The 18,400-nt window shown below is 36.5% G+C and overlaps 1 protein-coding gene across 4 annotated transcripts in view; it reads right to left on the reverse strand.

The window, feature by feature from the left end:
- The window catches only part of LOC132121970 (microtubule-associated protein tau-like), a 35,605-nt gene extending 19,316 nt beyond the window's left edge, over positions 1 to 16,289 (reverse strand). For all 4 annotated transcript variants that reach the window (XM_059531742.1, XM_059531741.1, XM_059531740.1 and 1 more), the window contains exons 1-2: positions 16,174 to 16,289; positions 2,271 to 2,477 (exon numbers count right to left, since the gene is read on the reverse strand). In XM_059531742.1, the coding sequence (XP_059387725.1) occupies positions 2,271 to 2,457 (187 nt within the window). In that variant the 5' untranslated portion in view covers positions 2,458 to 2,477; positions 16,174 to 16,289. The remainder of the gene's footprint in view (positions 1 to 2,270; positions 2,478 to 16,173) is intronic.
- Between the last annotated feature and the right edge of the window lie 2,111 nt (positions 16,290 to 18,400).

The raw sequence follows: 18,400 nt of genomic DNA on the forward strand, positions 1-18,400 counted from the left end.
TAAGGCTGTATCAAAGAGCTGCTGCCACTGCGGTCACAATCATCACTAAAATGTGTATAAAGATCATACGCCCTACATGTCTTTGATCATTTGATACGTTTAATTTGCTCATGATGGGAGGAAACACACATTAGCGGTAATGCTAATTTATGTTCAGAAGGATAACACATCTGCCTGTATGTCGTATGACTGTGAATTCATGCGCTAATGAAGACATTAATATAATTTCATTATTTAGTAGGCACATGTGCAAATCTTTCTCTGATGTATGACACATGTATGATGTAATCAGCTTCAACAATTTTGTAAGTTGTTCCAACAAATTTAAGCATAATAACTGAGTGGTGGCCCTGGAACCAACTAATCTTATGTATTTTAATTCAAATTAATAGCTAGACTTTTGCAAAAGAAATTAAATATTTGAGCTCATATGACACATACTTAACCTTTCACAACTTAAACGAACCATAATAGCATTTAGCATTTTAGTAACCACAAAAACTTTAACATAATAGAAACTCTGTTAAATGTCATTTAAACATTCAAACACATCAGCATTACAAAATAACAGGCCTTTCCATTCACTAAAACATAAAAAAAAACATAAATACCAAGTTGAGTATGAGAATGCAAACTAGAAACTACTGCCCAATTCTAGGGCTGTGCGATATAGACAAAAAAAAAACCTACCACGATTTTTTGATAAATTTTGCGTTTTCGATTTTAATCACGATTTTGACACACATAGGCATGCTTTACAGTCATAAATGCATTCAGTATAAATTTGAAACATATTTCCAAAAGAAAACCAATGAGAGCTTTATCAAAAATTTGTAACATGTCTCTAGAACAGACTTAAGTCAAAATAAAGTAAAGTAATGTCAAACAAAATCTAGACATATGGCAAAAAATTATAATAAAAAAATTAAATAAAACCCCTGTTTCAGGGAGTTTTTGTTTTTTTTTTACCATGCATTGGTCATAAAGCTTACTGTAGCGGTTCCTCAGGTGTTATATGTTTTGCCCAATATATTTATTGCCCAAGGTTCACACGTACTCGTCTGCAGTGCGTATACAGTAAGTTACATGTACACGGTTCAGAAGCAGCAACGAGAGCACATTATTGTAACGCAAAAGCACATTAAAATAATGCACGAGCCTGAATCTATCCGCTCGCACGCAGATTTCCTTTGCTTTGTTAACAAAACCAAATGCGCGTGCTCAGATCATAGACTGTATAAGGCTCAGATACACGCTTCCTTACAACGTGGCTCCTCTCACTCAACCTGTGTCCTGTGCACTCACTACTCTCTCTGTGCTCATGCACAAGATATTAAATCTTTTCGCACCTTTCTATTTATAACCTTTTCTGTTCTCATCTTTTACCGCGTGCAAAGTGAACGTTCTGATCCGTTAACATGGGCTCGAAAAAAAAAAGGCTACGCATCACAGACAGAGTGTGTGAAACTGGAGTTAGGCATATGCCCAGTTTGCTCTGTTCTCGCACTCCACTTAGGTGTGCTGCATCCTGATTGGTTCAGATAACGTACTGCGGGAGGTTGGGGCTGCGGAAAATCGTGCTATAACGCGATTTACAAATCGTGCACACTCAAATCGCAATTGTATTTCGATTAATCGCACAGCCCTACTTAATTCTCAAAGCTATCAATGCAATTTCATCAAGTTAGTATTTTTTTTAAAGGATGAAATAAATAAATAAATGCATGTTTGAAAGTTAAAATTCTAAATCTATTAAGAGACAGTTCACCCCAAAATGAAACTTTTGTCATTATTTACTCACCCTTATGTTCCAAACACGAAAGAAGATAATCTAAGGAATTTTGAAGAATTAAAAAAAAATTAATAATAATAATATAAATACTACGGAAGTCAATGGGGACCATAAACTGTTTGATTACTAGCACTCTACAAAATACCTTAATTTATGTTCAACATAAAAGAACTCATACAAGTTTGTAACAACATGAGTTTGAGCTAATGACAAAATTTTCATTTTTGGGTGAAATATCCTTTTAAGTTGTGGTAGAAGGTCCGCTGAATGTGTAAACCATATTCCATACCAGTACGTCCTTCAAAAACAATTAAACTTGTCCTTCAACTACAGTTGAATGCTGTCATGATACACACACACACACACCCTGTTCACACTGCAGAGCTTGTTTAATAGTTCTGACTAATCGGTATGTGTGTGTATTTATTTTGACTGGATGTGACACAATCAACCTGTTTTCCCACAGAAGCGGGCTCACCTTTCATTGGACAGTCCCCTGGTCTCACCAGCCCCACCGCAATTCCATTCTCCTTATGGAATTGGTTGCCATGGTGATGATCGTTGATGGTCATTCCAGAAAGGGAGGTTGCCATGGTATCACCAGAGTTGTAGTGAGCTGTGTGGCTATTGGGCGAGGAGCTCAATAAATCGTGCTGCTGGTCCATAGCAAGTCCGAATGAGGATACTGAGGGGGAGAGGAGGACAGAGGGTAAAGGTAAGATAGAAAAGAGTGAGAAGGGTGTAATAAGAAAAAAAAAGAAGGGGAAATAAAAGGAATGAGTTAGTAGATTAGTGGTTTGAAAAGCTGATTGTTTTGCTCTGATTCCTTGTGCCAAAATTATGGTGGACAGTAGTGCACAACACAACAAATTTTCCACAACATAATGAAACCACCACAATACAACGGAAGCAAGCCACAACAAAACAAAATTAGCTAAACAACAAAATAAACAACAAAATGGAAACAAGCCGCAACACAAAGGAAACAAGCTGTGACCATGGAAACAAGCCACAACATAAATAAATTAGCATAACACAAAGGAAAAAAGCTATAACACAATGGAAAAAAGCAAAAACACAACGGAAACAAGCTGTAACCATGGAAACAAGCCACAACACAAAGGAAACAAGCTACAACAACGGAAACAAGCTGTAACCATGGAAACAAGCCACAACACAAAGGAAACAAGCTACAACAACGAAAAACAAGCTGTAGCCATGGAAACAAGCCACAACGGCAAAGGAAACAAGCTGTAACCATGGAAACAAGCCACAACGCAAAGGAAACCAGCTACAACAACAGAAACAAGCTGTAGCCATGGAAACAAGCCACAACAGCAAAGGAAATAAGCTAAAACAACGGAAACAAGCTGTAACCATGGAAACAAGCCACAACGGCAAAGGAAACAAGCTATAACAAAGGAAACAAGCTGTGACCATGGAAACAACCTACAACCCGAATTCCGGAAAAGTTGGGACGTTTTTTACATTTGAATAAAATGAAAACTAAAAGACTTTCAAATCACATGAGCCAATATTTTATTCACAATAGAACATAGATAACATAGCAAATGTTTAAACTGAGAAAGTTTACAATTTTATGCACAAAATGAGCTCATTTCAATTTTGATTTCTGCTACAGGTCTCAAAATAGTTGGGACTGGGCATGTTTACCATGGTGTATCATCTCCTTTTCTTTTCAAAACAGTTTGAAGATGTCTGGGCATTGAGGCTATGAGTTGCTGGAGTTTTGCTGTTGGAATTTGGTCCCATTCTTGCCTTATATAGATTTCCAGCTGCTGAAGAGTTTGTGGTCGTCTTTGACGTATTTTTCCTTTAATGATGCGCCAAATGTTCTCTATAGGTGAAAGATCTGGACTGCAGGCAGGCCAGGTTAGCACCCGGACTCTTCTACGACGAAGCCATGCTGTTGTTATAGCTGCAGTATGTGGTTTTTTTACATTGTCCTGCTGAAATAAACAAGGCCTTCCCTGAAATAGACGTTGTTTGGAGGGAAGCATATGTTGCTCTAAAACCTTTATATACCTTTCAGCATTCACAGAGCCTTCCAAAACATGCAAGCTGCCCATACCGTATGCACTTATGCACCCCCATACCTTTATTAATACCCCATACCATATTTAATACCATAATTTATTAAATTTCTCAGTTTAAACATTTGCTACGTTATCTATGTTCTATTGTGAATAAAATATTGGCTCATGTGATTTGAAATTTCTTTAGATTTTATTAAAATTTAAAAAACGCCCCAACTTTTCCGGAATTCGGGTTGTACAACACAACGGAAACGAGCCACAACACAAAGGAAACAAGCAGTAACCATGGAAACAAGCCGCAACACAACAGAAACAAGCCACAACACAAAGGAAACAAGCTATAACAACGGAAACAAGCTGTAACCATGGAAACAAGCCACAACGCAAAGGAAACAAACTACAACAACGGAAACAAGCAGTAACCATGGAAACAAGCTGCAACACAACAGAAACAAGCCACAACACAAAGGAAACAAGCTATAACAACTGAAACAAGCTGTAACCATGGAAACAAGCCACAACGCAAAGGAAACAAGCTACAACACAACAAAATTAGCATAACACAACGGAAACAAGCCGCAACACAACGAAATTAGCACAACACAAAGGAACAATGGAAATAAGCCGCAACACAAAGGAAGCAAGTTACAACACAACGAAATTAGTCCTATGTTTTGTGACGATTTTTTTTGTGTTGTACTAGACCACCGTTCAAAATGGTTTTTCAGTGCTGACAGAAGAAAAACAGTTATTTCCGTGAAAAACATCCAGGTTGAAAATCCCAAGTCCATTAGCAGAAACCTCAAAAACAACTGTCAAACCAATCATATGACTTCGGTCAGTCAACAGTAGAGGCGTCCATAAACTTTTCGGAGGACAGCTTGGGTTGAATCAATATCCAATTGGCAGGCTCTGTCTCTTCACACAGGGCTGTCACAAGCTCAATGTAAACAGAGCCAGAGTGCCGGTGTGAACCTGGATATTTATACTGCCAAACATGCCAGTCTAGCTTAAGGTTACTGCCATGCAGCCTAAAATAGTGCAGTCAAGCCAACGTGTCCCTACGCACCTCCTGCAAGCCTTTCTGTAGTCACTTTATTAAACCATTGTATCACACAACGTAACACAGTGTACGTGCAAAACTGCTTTGGATTGTTCTTTTTTTATAAGATGAAAGACTCACGCCTTATATGACGACAGAATGTAATTAACAATCTAATTGTCAGATTACAGAAAACACCCTTTTTTCCAGTGACTGCAATTGTTATTTCTACACGGGACATTCCCACTCTAGAGCTATGAAGTGTTAGAAATAAAATATTCACTCATTACTACATAATCATTTTGTAATACTATAATCGCTAATATTGAAAATCCATCCCATTAGTAGTACTTGTTATGAGGATATTTAGTTAGCTACCCAGCCTAAAGCAGATTATACATGTTTGATATTTCACAGCCATCCTGATGCCTTATTCAACCTACACACACACACACACACACACACACTCTACACTGTGCCCAGCCCTCCAGACAGCTCATTCTGACGTGTGTGCTTGTAGCACTTAGAAACGCTTTTTTTTTTTTTTTTTAGAGAAATGGGGATAACTTAACACACACAACAATACAGTAAAAGACAACATTGTTAGAGCTGAAACAACGAATCGATTTAATCGATAAAAATCGATTATTAAAATAGTTGTCAACTAATTTAGTCATCGATTCGTTGCTAAATAACTTTTATTTGCCGTAAGCGGCTCATTTCGTGCATATTTCAAATCTGCGGTGACCAAAGTGTGGCAGTAATGAGCCACCGGAGGTTTTACTCAGCCAGTACAGCAGGAGAAGTAGCGAATAGCCAATAGCTGGCCTCGTTTTATGTCACGTGCTTCCCGAACAGCGTCTCTGCAGCATTTAGCGGGATGTGGGAGACTGGGAGTACTTTACTTTGAGCCTTCAAAAAAGAAGAGTAACCTGTAAACTCTGCACTACTGAACTGTTTAAGGGGACGTTCACATATCGCGTCTTTTGCGCGCTCAAGTTCGTTATTTCCAACACCGCACCGCGTCGAGTTAAAAACATCTCAACTTTTCAGAATGCTGCAAGCGCATCGCGGGTCATGTGACAAGAACTAACCAATCAGCTTCATCCTTTCCCGTAACAACGTTAAAAGCTCAGTCAAGATGAAAGGAACAGCTGATCATAGTTGTATATGGATTTCCATTTTGAAATAAATTTAGTAGCAGAGCTACTGCAAGCGATTTTTTGAGCTGCAAATCCATTTATCCTTTGCTGAAATTTCCGCGTCTTCAAGGAGAGAGCACGTCATGGTTGCTTAGCAAAGGCAGACGCCTCAGGGGCGCTTCTGCACGAGCGCTTTGGAAAGGAGGAGAAAGCGGTGCGCCTAGCGTTTTCCACGCGTTTTTAGGCGCGATATGTGAACGGCCCCTAAGACTTTTATTTGTGCAGATTCTCCAGTACAATGTTGTTTGCAAATGTTTAGTCGTAAAAGCTGATAACATTGCTTTTTAACAGTTAACATTTAAAGCTTTACAAACATGTTCTGTGATCAGTTTGTAGTTTACCAGTTCAAAATTCAGTCGTGCAGCCTAATTATGACTGAATGAGAGAGGTAAATGTTTAAAGATATTTGAAATGCACTTTTTTTCTAAGTATTCACTGCTCTTTTTCACACAGCAGGTTTTTTGTGTGTGACTGTCCAATTTTTTTTTCTGGACAACCTTCTGATGGATTTTACTTTAAATTGTGATTTCCATTCAGGTTTCATGCCATTGGCACTTTATTCGAAGGATTGTTTACAATTTCACAGCAAAAGCTATAAAGCTGTTTCCCAGTAAATAATAAAATACAATGCACTGCAATTTTATTCTGTTTTATCCTTATTCTTCGTGAAAATATGTTCTGAAAGATTCCTTAATAAGCTTCGTTCGGGATGTTAAACTACTTTAGGAGCTCTAAGGACTGCCATGGTGAAAACATTATTTTAAATCTCCTTGTGAAATTTGCTAGAGTATGGGTCAGTGTTCTGATTGCAGAAGAGTTCGACAAAGGATTACTAACACAATAAAACAACTCCAGGTATATTTTTGATTAGGATATGACAATGCAAAATGGTTAAAATCTCTTAAAAATCTATGCTGAAGGATAAAGACCATTTATTAATAATTTACTTGGGGGAAAAAATGGAAAAAACTAAAATATAAGTACATAAACCGATTAATCGATTAATCGTAAAAATAATCGACAGATTAATCGATTATCAAAATAATCGTTAGTTGCAGCCCTAAACATTGTGAAATATTATTACAATTTAAAACAACAGCTTTCTATTTTAATGTATATATAGTTTTAAAAATATACTTTAAAATATCCTTTATTCCTGTGATGCAAAGCTTTCATCAGCCATTACTTTAGTCTTCAATGTCACATCATGTTTGGAAACAGTTGTGCAGCTTAATATGTTTTTATAACCTGTAATAATTTTTTACAAGATCCTTTGATTAATAAAAAGTTAAAAAGAACAGCATTAATTTAAAACAGATTTTTTTTCGTAACAATGTAAGTCTTTACTATCAGTTTTTCATTCATTTAACATATCCTCGCTGAATAAAAGAATGAATTTCTTTAAAAATATATATATATATGAGTGTGAGTATGATGACAGAACTTTCATTTTTGAGTGAACTATCTTTCCCTTTAAATTTTTAATGAGCTATGTACAGTCAGAAAGTTTCATGCATTATTTAGTTTTAGAGCATTACCAGCGTCTTCACTGCTACTATAGTGTGACTATACAATACACAGCTGTTGATGTAACCCATTAGCATTCATTGAATACTTAACCAAATTGCTTTTCTCTTTCATCTTCTTATGGGTTTCCCTGCTCTAATTTACTAAAACCCACAGCCAAAACAAAAAAATAAACTTTCTGGATTCTCCAGGTCATTGCATTGGGCAGTTTTTGTGTGCTGTTTTGTGTGCATCTGGCCCACAAGCTGTCTGGAACACAGAATTTGCACAAGGATTCAGGATATTTGTTCTCTCACCTTTCCTCAAAGCTTACAGTAAACTTTACAGTAAACTGGGAATGTGATGACTGTGTTTACCTTATATACACATCTTCAAATAGAGCAAGTAAACTCTATAGTATAACAAAAAGACTATGACACAGTAGGATCCAAAAGACTTTTGCATTTTTCTATTGTATTCTACTAATTTTACATTATCATCCCAACTGCTGTGAAAAGTTGAACTGACATGACTTACATTTCAGATCATCTTAGTATTTGGTATGCCAAACTTTTGCTTTAATTACACCAACAAAGCACGATTCATGTTCATGCTATCCCATATAATTTGGGAATGGGATTGTCCAAACAACATCTTGTTCTTCAATGGAAGCAAGAACATCTGACCATCGGTCACACTGATTATGTGAACTCATTTGTACAAATTTGCTCATTTAAGTGACCTAAATAGTGCAGAATCTCAATCTGTTTATTATTTATGCCACAATTTTCCAAATATAAATTACATTTTTGTATCCCTGATGTTCAACATGACATTTGGAACACACTGTATGTCCAATGAGTTTGAGTTAAAAGACCTTTTTAAAAAAATGTCCCGACTCCACCTAGTACCATAACACAACATGCCTCCAAGGGCAGTTGAAGAGCACCGTCTAACCAGGTACTAACATCTGTTGTCTTTTGTGTGGCTGTGCCTCATTCTGAGTGTTAAAGCATTAAAAACATGCACAGTTGGCTCTCTTATGTGTGTGTGTGTGTGTGTGTGTGTGTTCAAGGAACAAGAATGATGTACCTGGCGCTGCTCATGGCCCTTCTGCAAACCCACATAAACAGGGTGATTTAGAGGGTGTGTGCGGCTAGAGAAAACAAAAGATCAACAAAGATGTTTGCACACCACCTGCGATACTATGCAAAGACATATTCACCAGAGTAACACATAAAACCATCCGAAGTGTCAGTAACTGAATGCAGTAATTCAAACGAATCTCTTTTTGCAAAGCAGAGGTGAGGGTTAACATGTATAGTTGCCTGGACACAAGATCAGATCACAGCTGTCTTTCCTTCTTTATAGCCTTTGAGTTGCTAATGGACAGTAAGGTGTAAGTAAGGTGTTCTTCATTTTAAAATGAGGCAATCGGTGGTGTAATACTTAACTAAACTAAAGTAGAGTATACAGTACATTTAGTAGTAGTATGGTAATAAGTCAATCTGAATATAGGCCTGGTATCACAAAACTAGGGTCCTATATGATTTCCGCGATGCAGAAAATGCGGAAGGAATTGCGGAATCCAGTCATAGTAACAGAATTTACAGTTTAACGCGGAATGTCACGGAATTTGTCAAATTTTGTATGAATTAATCAAAAGTAGATCATTGCACTTACATCAAATCGTGATATTGACTAATATCTGTAAATATTAAGCTGGAAAAGTATATTTAAATATGAATCCTGCATGTTCTGCGTATCTGTGTTAATGCGCAGAAGAGCGGCTTCGTTTATTACACACACGGTAGAGCGCGTGACGCTCGCGATGATTTCAGCTTCTGCTGTCTCACTAAATAAGGACGTAAACACATGAAGAACATCTCCAGAACTGCTCTGAGAGTCACTTCATGAGCATCTGACCGTTTGATTTGAGTACAACTAGCGTCATATCACATACACAGAACTGTAAAGGTATTCACAGTAACCCGTCAAAATAAAAGTCTGGTTTAATTTAAAGACAAGTATCTGCCAGAAATGTTCAGCAGAATGTCCATAGCCCACTACTAAACTACTAAAAAGAATCAAACATTATGTTTTTAGAGGTTTATTCACAGAACATTTCTTCAATGTTTTATTTTTAATAGTAAATCCCCTTTGTTTACCAAAAAAATAAAGTTTGCTTAATTTTCAATAATTAAAAGATAAATTAAATGTTTTATGACTTCATTTAAAAACCAGAAAAATGCAAATACACAACAGAATTTCCAAGGGGACAAAAACATTTCATAAGGCTATTTTAAGAAGAAGAAGAAAAGAATAAACTAAGTTGTTTTTATGCATTTAAATAATTAGACATGCTTTCATTCATTAATTAGATCGCTCTGTACAAGAAATTGAACAGTATTTATATCGTATTTTACCTCAGATTCATGCAATGTCCGAACTGTTAGAACTCTCCTAAGCGTGTCCTCTTGTGTGTGTTCTCAGCAGCAGACACGGGCATCTTCTTCTTCGTCTTGCTTTATGGAAAATCGCAGACTTATAAGAGCATTACCGCCACCTATCTCTCAAATGGACCATTGACACTCCTAAATGAGATTGTAGATAGAATGTCAATGGTCCATTTGACATTTGATGGTTCTTATAAGTCTGCAATCCCCCATAAAGCAAGAAGAAGAAGCCCCTGCTTGAAAAAAAACCGCACAACAGGACGCACTCGGGAGAGTTCTAACAGTTCGGACATTGCGTGAATCTGATGTAAATATTTATTAGTAATATAAATACTGTTCAGTTCTTGCACAGACTGATGAGCTGCAGGGTTTAATTTGGTTTTGTTTGTGTATTTTTTTTTTTTAAGTTTTATTTTATGTTTTAGCCGTGATTCCCATTTACATCCATTGTAAGACTGATAGACTACAATGGTTTGAGCTAAAAATCTTGGTTTGTGTTCTACTGAAGAAACAGTCATCTACATCGTGGATGCCCTGGGGGTAAGCAGATAAACATCAAATTTTCATTTTTGGGTGAGCCATCCCTTTAAACTAGACCGTATGCTACTAATAGATGCAGATGAATTCCAACCGTGGTTAACTGAGAAGATGCGCAAAAAAAAATGCTGAAAATGAACGTGGATTTGCGCAGCTTCTCAGTTAACAATGGCTCTGTGTGGTAACAGCTGCTCTATGTGAAATCACGCACCTGATTGAATTTATCACTGATTAGAGAACTGGCTTTACTGACGAGATGCGCATAACGATCGTGATCGGAACACCCCTAATATTCAGTATTTGGCTACATACATCTTCACATTTTTAAAAACTGAAGCAAACTGAAGCAGTGAATTCATGTTTGGTACATGTGTACAGTACAGCCTTCTTTGTTTTAATTGGACATCTTGATTATTTTGAAATTGACAATTACTGTCAGATGAGGCAGACCATCCTAAAAATGTAATCTTCATGTCTAAAATAAAATAAAATAAATTGTAATGCTAACAATAAACAGAGCAGCATCACATCTATCAAATATTGAAGAGGATAAGATGGTCATTTCAAATTATTTTCTATAATTGTTATGGGCTGCACTGAGATCCAGTAGACAGTCAACCTGCTCAAATTCTAAAATATATATTTTTTTAATCATTGGTGTGTATGTTTGTGTGTGTGTTTACCAACTCAACAGGTATTATTTGTTATGCAACCAGGCAAATCTCTAATCAGCATATCTGACCATGTCAAAAACTGCTTGGTTGGATTTAGCGATAAATCCATGGATGGCACCAGGAAAAGTCTGAATGTACCTCCTTAGGGTTTATTTGCTTGTTAATCTTGCACCAAACTGAAAAACCGTGCTCTCCACTAGCACGCACTGGGGTTGTGCTTTAGAATAGCTGAATGTCTGTGATGCTCTCATCACGGATGACTACCCTTGTATCCCTGACCTAAATTTGCTTCACATCGCTATGAAGCACATTACTCTTCCTCTCTCGGCTCTCGATCCCAACCTCCTTTTGGGCAGGGCCCGTCATGTTCGAATTCAAACACAGTCCCATACCAAGGTCACAAAATTACTCTTCAATATGAAATCCACCAGATCATAATTGCATAAGATCCTAGCAGTCTATGCAGAGCCTGATATTGGATTAGATGTCAAGAGAATACAGACTGTAAATCTGATACCACAAAATGCATTCTGAGTGCTGTGATGACTTAAGCAACTTCTCATATCTCAGTAGCATGTGAAATGATTCTTATGATGAGTCACTCCCTTATAAACTGGGTGTAGAATGATTCCACTGCACTGTGGTGGAAAGACAAATATTCCTTTTAGAAAAGTATGTACTCTATGTTAAATATGTTATTTGTCTTTTACTGCAGCCCAGCCCAGCCCATCAAGTAATAAATGTTTTATTATGAAAAATTATATTCATATATATATAACTAATATTTGGAGAAATATACAACCAGGTATAAAAATATATAATCGTCCAGCTCTAATATACATTCTAAATTTGATTATATGGCATATTATAAGCATTAACAATGTGCTGATTTAAGATAATAATGTGTATTATGTAAAATGTAACATTTTGTCTTGACTTGGCTTTTGAATTGAGAAATGTATTAAAAATAAATTTATGTAAAATAATATTCAGATTGAAGTTCACAAAATGCTCTTGTCATAAAGTATAAGACAGATCATCAGGGTTTGCACCAACTTGTGGAATTCATGATGCAGCTTGAGTGCTGCTTTCTTTAAAGTAAAAAGAAGGACAAACCAAATACAGAATTCTGAAATCACTATACATTTTTCAATTCATCTATATACTTATGACTATATGCTATAATTTGGAATCATTCAATTACTAATAAAATGCTTCGATCTTTTATTTCGAACTCTGTCTCAAGCTTTTGTAGCCCACTTTACATATGCTTCAGTTCATGGCTAACAGCATTCCAGAACAGTCATGCTTAAGTTCTCAGGGCAAAGGACCATGTGGATGCATGTAGACATGGAATTCTGGAATTCTGCTCATCACGCTTCTGTCAGAGAGGTAATGGCCTAAGTCTCTACAGCTGCAAATTCATCTCAAATTACACAGACAGCTAGGTCTGTGGCAGAAATCCCAATCACATCCTCTCATGCCAGTTAGTTTGAAGAGACTGGTCTCTTTCAGTGCCATGCCAATTAAACCTTCACATGGCTATAGGGCCTTTCGCCCCGCTTTAGTTCCAGAACTAAATGTACAGTACTAAAATACTGGGACAATTTTCACAAACTATTTACCAGTACCATTTTAAGGTCTGTATTCGCACAGACAGTGTGTACTATGTTTAAACAGCGTTTTAAATCATAGCGGGTGAGGGCGTTTTCGTACGAGTTTGGCCAATCAATGTCTACTTACATCACAGGTAGTACCAGTTGTGCTGGTTAGACCCTGCTCCGGAGTAGGAGCTAATTTGGCCCTGCGTGTCAATGTTCATACTATCCATCCTAGATAGTATGTGAGATTAGAATAAGTGTGTCCCAAAGCACAGAATGTCGAAAAGAGTATGCAAAAAGTCCCCGGATGGTCTACTATTTCAGGTCGATTTTAGAAGTGTGGATCCATGCACACACTAATGGCTAAAATTGCCCACAATCTATTGTGCTTTGGTAAATGATTCGGTCTAGAAATACAAACACAAATAAAACATGTTAGAAAAACTACAAACGTTGCAGATGTGCGCGATCGACAGTTAGGTAGAGAGGTTTACAAAAAGAGAGTTACTAATAAACATTTAACCTGGTAAAAAATATTGATTGATTGTTATCCATGTTATATTTCATCTGCTACAGCTATGTGAGCTGTTATAAATATCCATTTGGTCGTTAACTTTTAAATGCATCATTATGCAGAAAATATGAGCAGAGTTCTTCGCATGAAAGACCTGCAACTGGCAGATCAATGAGCTACTTCTTTTCTCTCCAGTACGGTGGGGAGTTGAGATAAATTAAATTAAATGTGAAGGATGTTAACTGTGACGAGATGATTGACAGGCCAGTTTACAGTGACAGGGTGCATGTAACAGGAGCGACAGAGTAGCTTGCCCTTCTACTATACACTCAAAAGTCTGCACTTTTTCTTCACCAAAAGAGTACATACGTTAATGGCGTAGTATAAGTAGGCACATTGAGACACAGGGTGGTTCTCGAAAAAGGCAGTCCGGTATTAAAATTGCACCCAGTTCCTGCGGTGCGAAAATGCCAAAAAGTGGGTAGTTCCACAATTAGTTCTGGTACTATGAAAATGTTCCCGCGGTGCGAAAGGCCCTATTATGTCAGAGATTTTATGTCGTTTGTAAGCTTGCCCATATCACTAAACAATTTGCTCAGATGTTTTCATGCAGCTTAGTGACCATTAAAAACAATAAGCGTGGACAGCTAATATTTATAATGCTGCAGCTATAGTTTATCTTTTTCTTTTCTTTTCAACAGACACAAATAGCACACCAGCACTCACTGTGATGTGACAAGGACAGGAATAACCCAATTAATATTTTTTTTAAATTCCTTCTTCAGAGCAAAGATAATAGTTGTATCTAATTATATAAGTACATTTAATTTTTTTGATTCAGTGGTTCGTATGATTTTACATGTGCTCTAATAATGGTTTATGCTGAAATTCCCCATTAGTGTGTTTGGAAATACCACCAGTTGGTTGGTTTAATTAACTGAACGCTTATGAACTAGATTTGACAATTTTAGTTAGGATTATTTAGAATGAAAATGCCACAGCTGCTCTTTTCCATCCAACAAAAGTGCATGGAAGCAATTATTTGACAATTTCAGAACTCCTGTTGGGTGTTTCCTTGGCTTATTAAAAAAAATATAATAATAACAAACTGAAAAAATCCAAATAATAGAATAGATAATTTTTTTTGATCGTCCCTTTAACACATTCTATTGACTATAAGGAACATTGCCCATTAAGAGTTTTAATAGAGTATTAGTAGAGTGGTCGGGTTAGATTTAGTTGACATGTACTTGCAATGTTACTTATAGCCAGTATAGAGAGTATAACAATAAAGAGACGTTAAAATATTAAGCAGATATTTATCAGATAATTTACTAAAACTCTAATGAGAGTTAGCTGATGTGAGTGCAACATTACTTATTGTCAACAGAATGTTCAAATTGCCCCATCAAAATAAAGCGTTGCTGAATAAAAAAAATAATAATAATAATAAAAAAAAAAAAATATATATATATATATATATATATATATATATATATATATATATATATATATATATAAATTTGCATGAGGCCTGTGGAGTCTGGATAACGTTACACCCTTAGAAGAGTCTTGTCAAAGGGGCATGTCTGGTCCTCAACAGTTACTTGGCCCTCGACTGTAATCCAGATTCAGTCACATTAATACAGTTTTATACCATCAAACAGCAATCAGCCACTTGTAATGGCGAAAAAAATGTAATGGAAACCGTCAACTTCAATTACTAAGAAAAAAAAGGTGAGGCAACCCAATAACACAACCAGAGAGGCGTGTGCAGGCAATACAAAAAATCTTCAACTCAACCCCCATTTTAAATCGGATTACAGTCCACAGGGATGCAATGTAACACAGTGATAATATACGGTAGGTTCGACCTCATATGCAGAATAATCCTGGTTACTGAATGAAATTCTGCATCCCCATGATTAGACAACTGTAGCCTAGTGTCGTTGAAGAAAGGCGTTGCATGCCATTATTTGAACACCGAATCAGCATTCGGTCAGCGACGAAGCATAACCACGACTTGTAATAAAAACGAGTCGTCTATTATTTCAGACACTGTGATGGCTGAACACAGACGACATGAAGAGCTGGGATCATGGCCGCATCTCTGTTCTTTAGAGATGGAGAGGGAGGAGGTGCGTTCCAACAAAGCATCCTTCAACCAAAATCTATATACAATGAGCTTGAACTCAGACATATTCGGATTATTAAGAAGAAACAGCCTCACTTAAATTAATTCTCCATTTTATATGGAAATACTGGAATTATTCGAATTCTTTATATTCAGTGCAGCAGAAATATTTAGCTTATACTAAAATTACACATTGCACACAACAGCTCTCGCAATTTGCGTTCAACTGACAAGAAATAAAGGAAAAGTACAGGAATAACGTTTTACGCGTTTAATCTTATAAATGAGCACGACTAGAGGCTACATGGGTATTTGGTGAACAGTCCCATAAATACCGTTACATCTACGCCTTGTTCATTTTGAATAATTTTGTTACTTAACGTGTTTTTCTTATGAGACCGGGTATTTTCCACCCCTAATAACCGAGTCGATATTCAAGCATATTCTATATTCAGAGCATTAGTTAATTATCACGTAAGCAGCGCAGGCCCGATTTAACAACATGACATGACCGACGCCGATTTAAAATTGCTACAGGGCACGCATGTTTTACGTTTAATATAAATCTCCTTCGAATACAGTGCACGAAAACCAGTGGATACACTAATAAATCGCATTTAAACATCACATACGGCAGCTTTGACAGGTTTTCCCTTACCTGTGCACGGCTCGCTGTTATTGTCTCTCCAGCTGCAGTCTCTCGCTGAGCGCACGAGGAACTGATCAAGAGAGGAGGCGCTAGAGAGACATCACACACAATAAACTGCGTTCTTCAGATACGATCCATAAAACAAGCTAAAAAAATGTCTGTTTGCTATAGGTGACTGTATACAGTGGATGGGAATAAGCCACCTGTAAATCTACACTTCAACCCTACGTATTAATTAGCTATTATATAGCTGCAAAACATCAATCAAAGCGACATTTAATTCAAATAAAGACAGCAAAACATGCTTCGAAGTAAATTACTAAAAATAAGTTAGGTTCATTACAGAACAACTGTGTGAACTCACACCTAAAAAGAATCAATGACATGATTGAAACACTTTTCTTGGAAAGTGAACATTGTACTTAAGTTTTACTTAGAACTAATTATTTGAGGAGTCATACTTGAAAGTGTCTAAACACCTTTTGGGGCCACTATGTGTCATATATATTGACCAACCTAGGAGTATTTTCTTGCCTCTTTTCTCATAGCAGTCATGAGACTTGTACTGAAATCAGCTACTATGTAATCTCCAGGGTGAGTGTGATTTCACCAAGTACAACATGTTCCTGGATCAGCATCCTTGTTGATCCTGGAACAACATTTCAATCAACCAATCAGAATTGAGAGATAACTTTTCTGGAAATATCTGTTTTAGGTTTACAATCAGGGTTAGGTGCTTCTAAACCCTTGTTAATCAGCTATTATTTCCCACTGATTTTAGGAATAAATTATGGGTAGAGTTTGGTTTAGGGTCAAGTCTATATTTTTGGACAATAATGTTGATCCAGGTCATCAAAAGATGTTGATCCAGGAAAACGTCTTGGCAAAATCACGCTGACCTAATCTCCAGAGATTATTGTACTCTCTAAAAAGCTGTGAGAATGTCTAAGCAAGTAACAGTCTCTTTCTCTTCTCACTATTTTCTGGACACAAGCCCAGGGGAACATCTGTTCGCCTAGTTGATTTTCCAGATGGGGATTTGTTTTGACCTGCACTTTCCTGTCTATCAAGTGTTTCTTTGTATCCTGATCAGCAAAAGAATTATAGGTCTCTTCCCTTAGCACCTGTACATCACATGGCAAGTAGGTTTTGAACGTGGATGCCCCTCTTTTTAAATGCTGGTTTAGTATAATGTTTAGTATAAAGTGCATGATTTGTGCCCATTTATTGTTGAGAACAAAACATTTAAACAAAAGAATGATAGTAACAATGTGATTTGAGAGAATACAAATATGCAAATACATAAAATATTTATTGGGATGTATAAAGAGAGGCACCACTTTCCACCACAAATGAAGAATGGCTCAACTTGTTCAGTTGTCTTCAGCAATTATCACAGGATGTACGATTACAATCAATGTACATGCATGTGCTTTTTTATTAAACATCTCAGAATGCAGCAAATAAAATGGTCAATGCAACTTTTACCTGGGCATTTTGTGCATCTGACCACAGGTGAAGTAGCAGTAAACCAGAAGATGGCGAAGTAATGCAGTGTATGCTGAGATGACCGTCTAAGAGTTTTCTAGAATATCATGCAAGGCTACTGTATAGATAGTGCTTATAAAAGCTACATAAAGGGAGATGACAAACTTTACAGTAATATTGTGTAAAAAAGGTGAATAATATGACTCCAGTCATAGTTAATACCTTAACATCTGTATTGCAGATGTATTTGTCAACCATTTGAGATGTAAATCCAGTCTGAGCTCTGAATTAAGCAGGACACTGATCCTAATCCACCCATGAAAAAGGTGACAACAGTGCCTCATAGGTGAAGCATGTTGTGTTTCAGGCAGTGTTTTATGATGTTTTTCAAATTTAATTTAAAGCACTTTACAATATTGCCAATGTACACAAAACAAGAAGCATTAGGACAGCATCTTTTTATATTTTATTTGTTATGAATTAAATGAATTAAATGAATTAAAATAAGAAAAAAAATCATATCTAAAAACAAAACAAAATACTGGAATATGGTTAGGTCCATATATATTTGGACACTGACAATTCATAAATTTCATCTCTGTATGCCACCAGAGTAGAATTAAAATGAAACAATCAAGATGAAATTGTAGTACAGACTAAGTTTGAATTCAAGGGGTTGAACAAAAATATAACACAAAGATCTTAGGAATTACAACCATTTTTATACACAGTCCCCTCATTTTCAGGC

This window comes from Carassius carassius, chromosome 40 (assembly GCF_963082965.1).
Source record: "Carassius carassius chromosome 40, fCarCar2.1, whole genome shotgun sequence".
Classification (NCBI taxonomy): domain Eukaryota; kingdom Metazoa; phylum Chordata; class Actinopteri; order Cypriniformes; family Cyprinidae; genus Carassius; species Carassius carassius.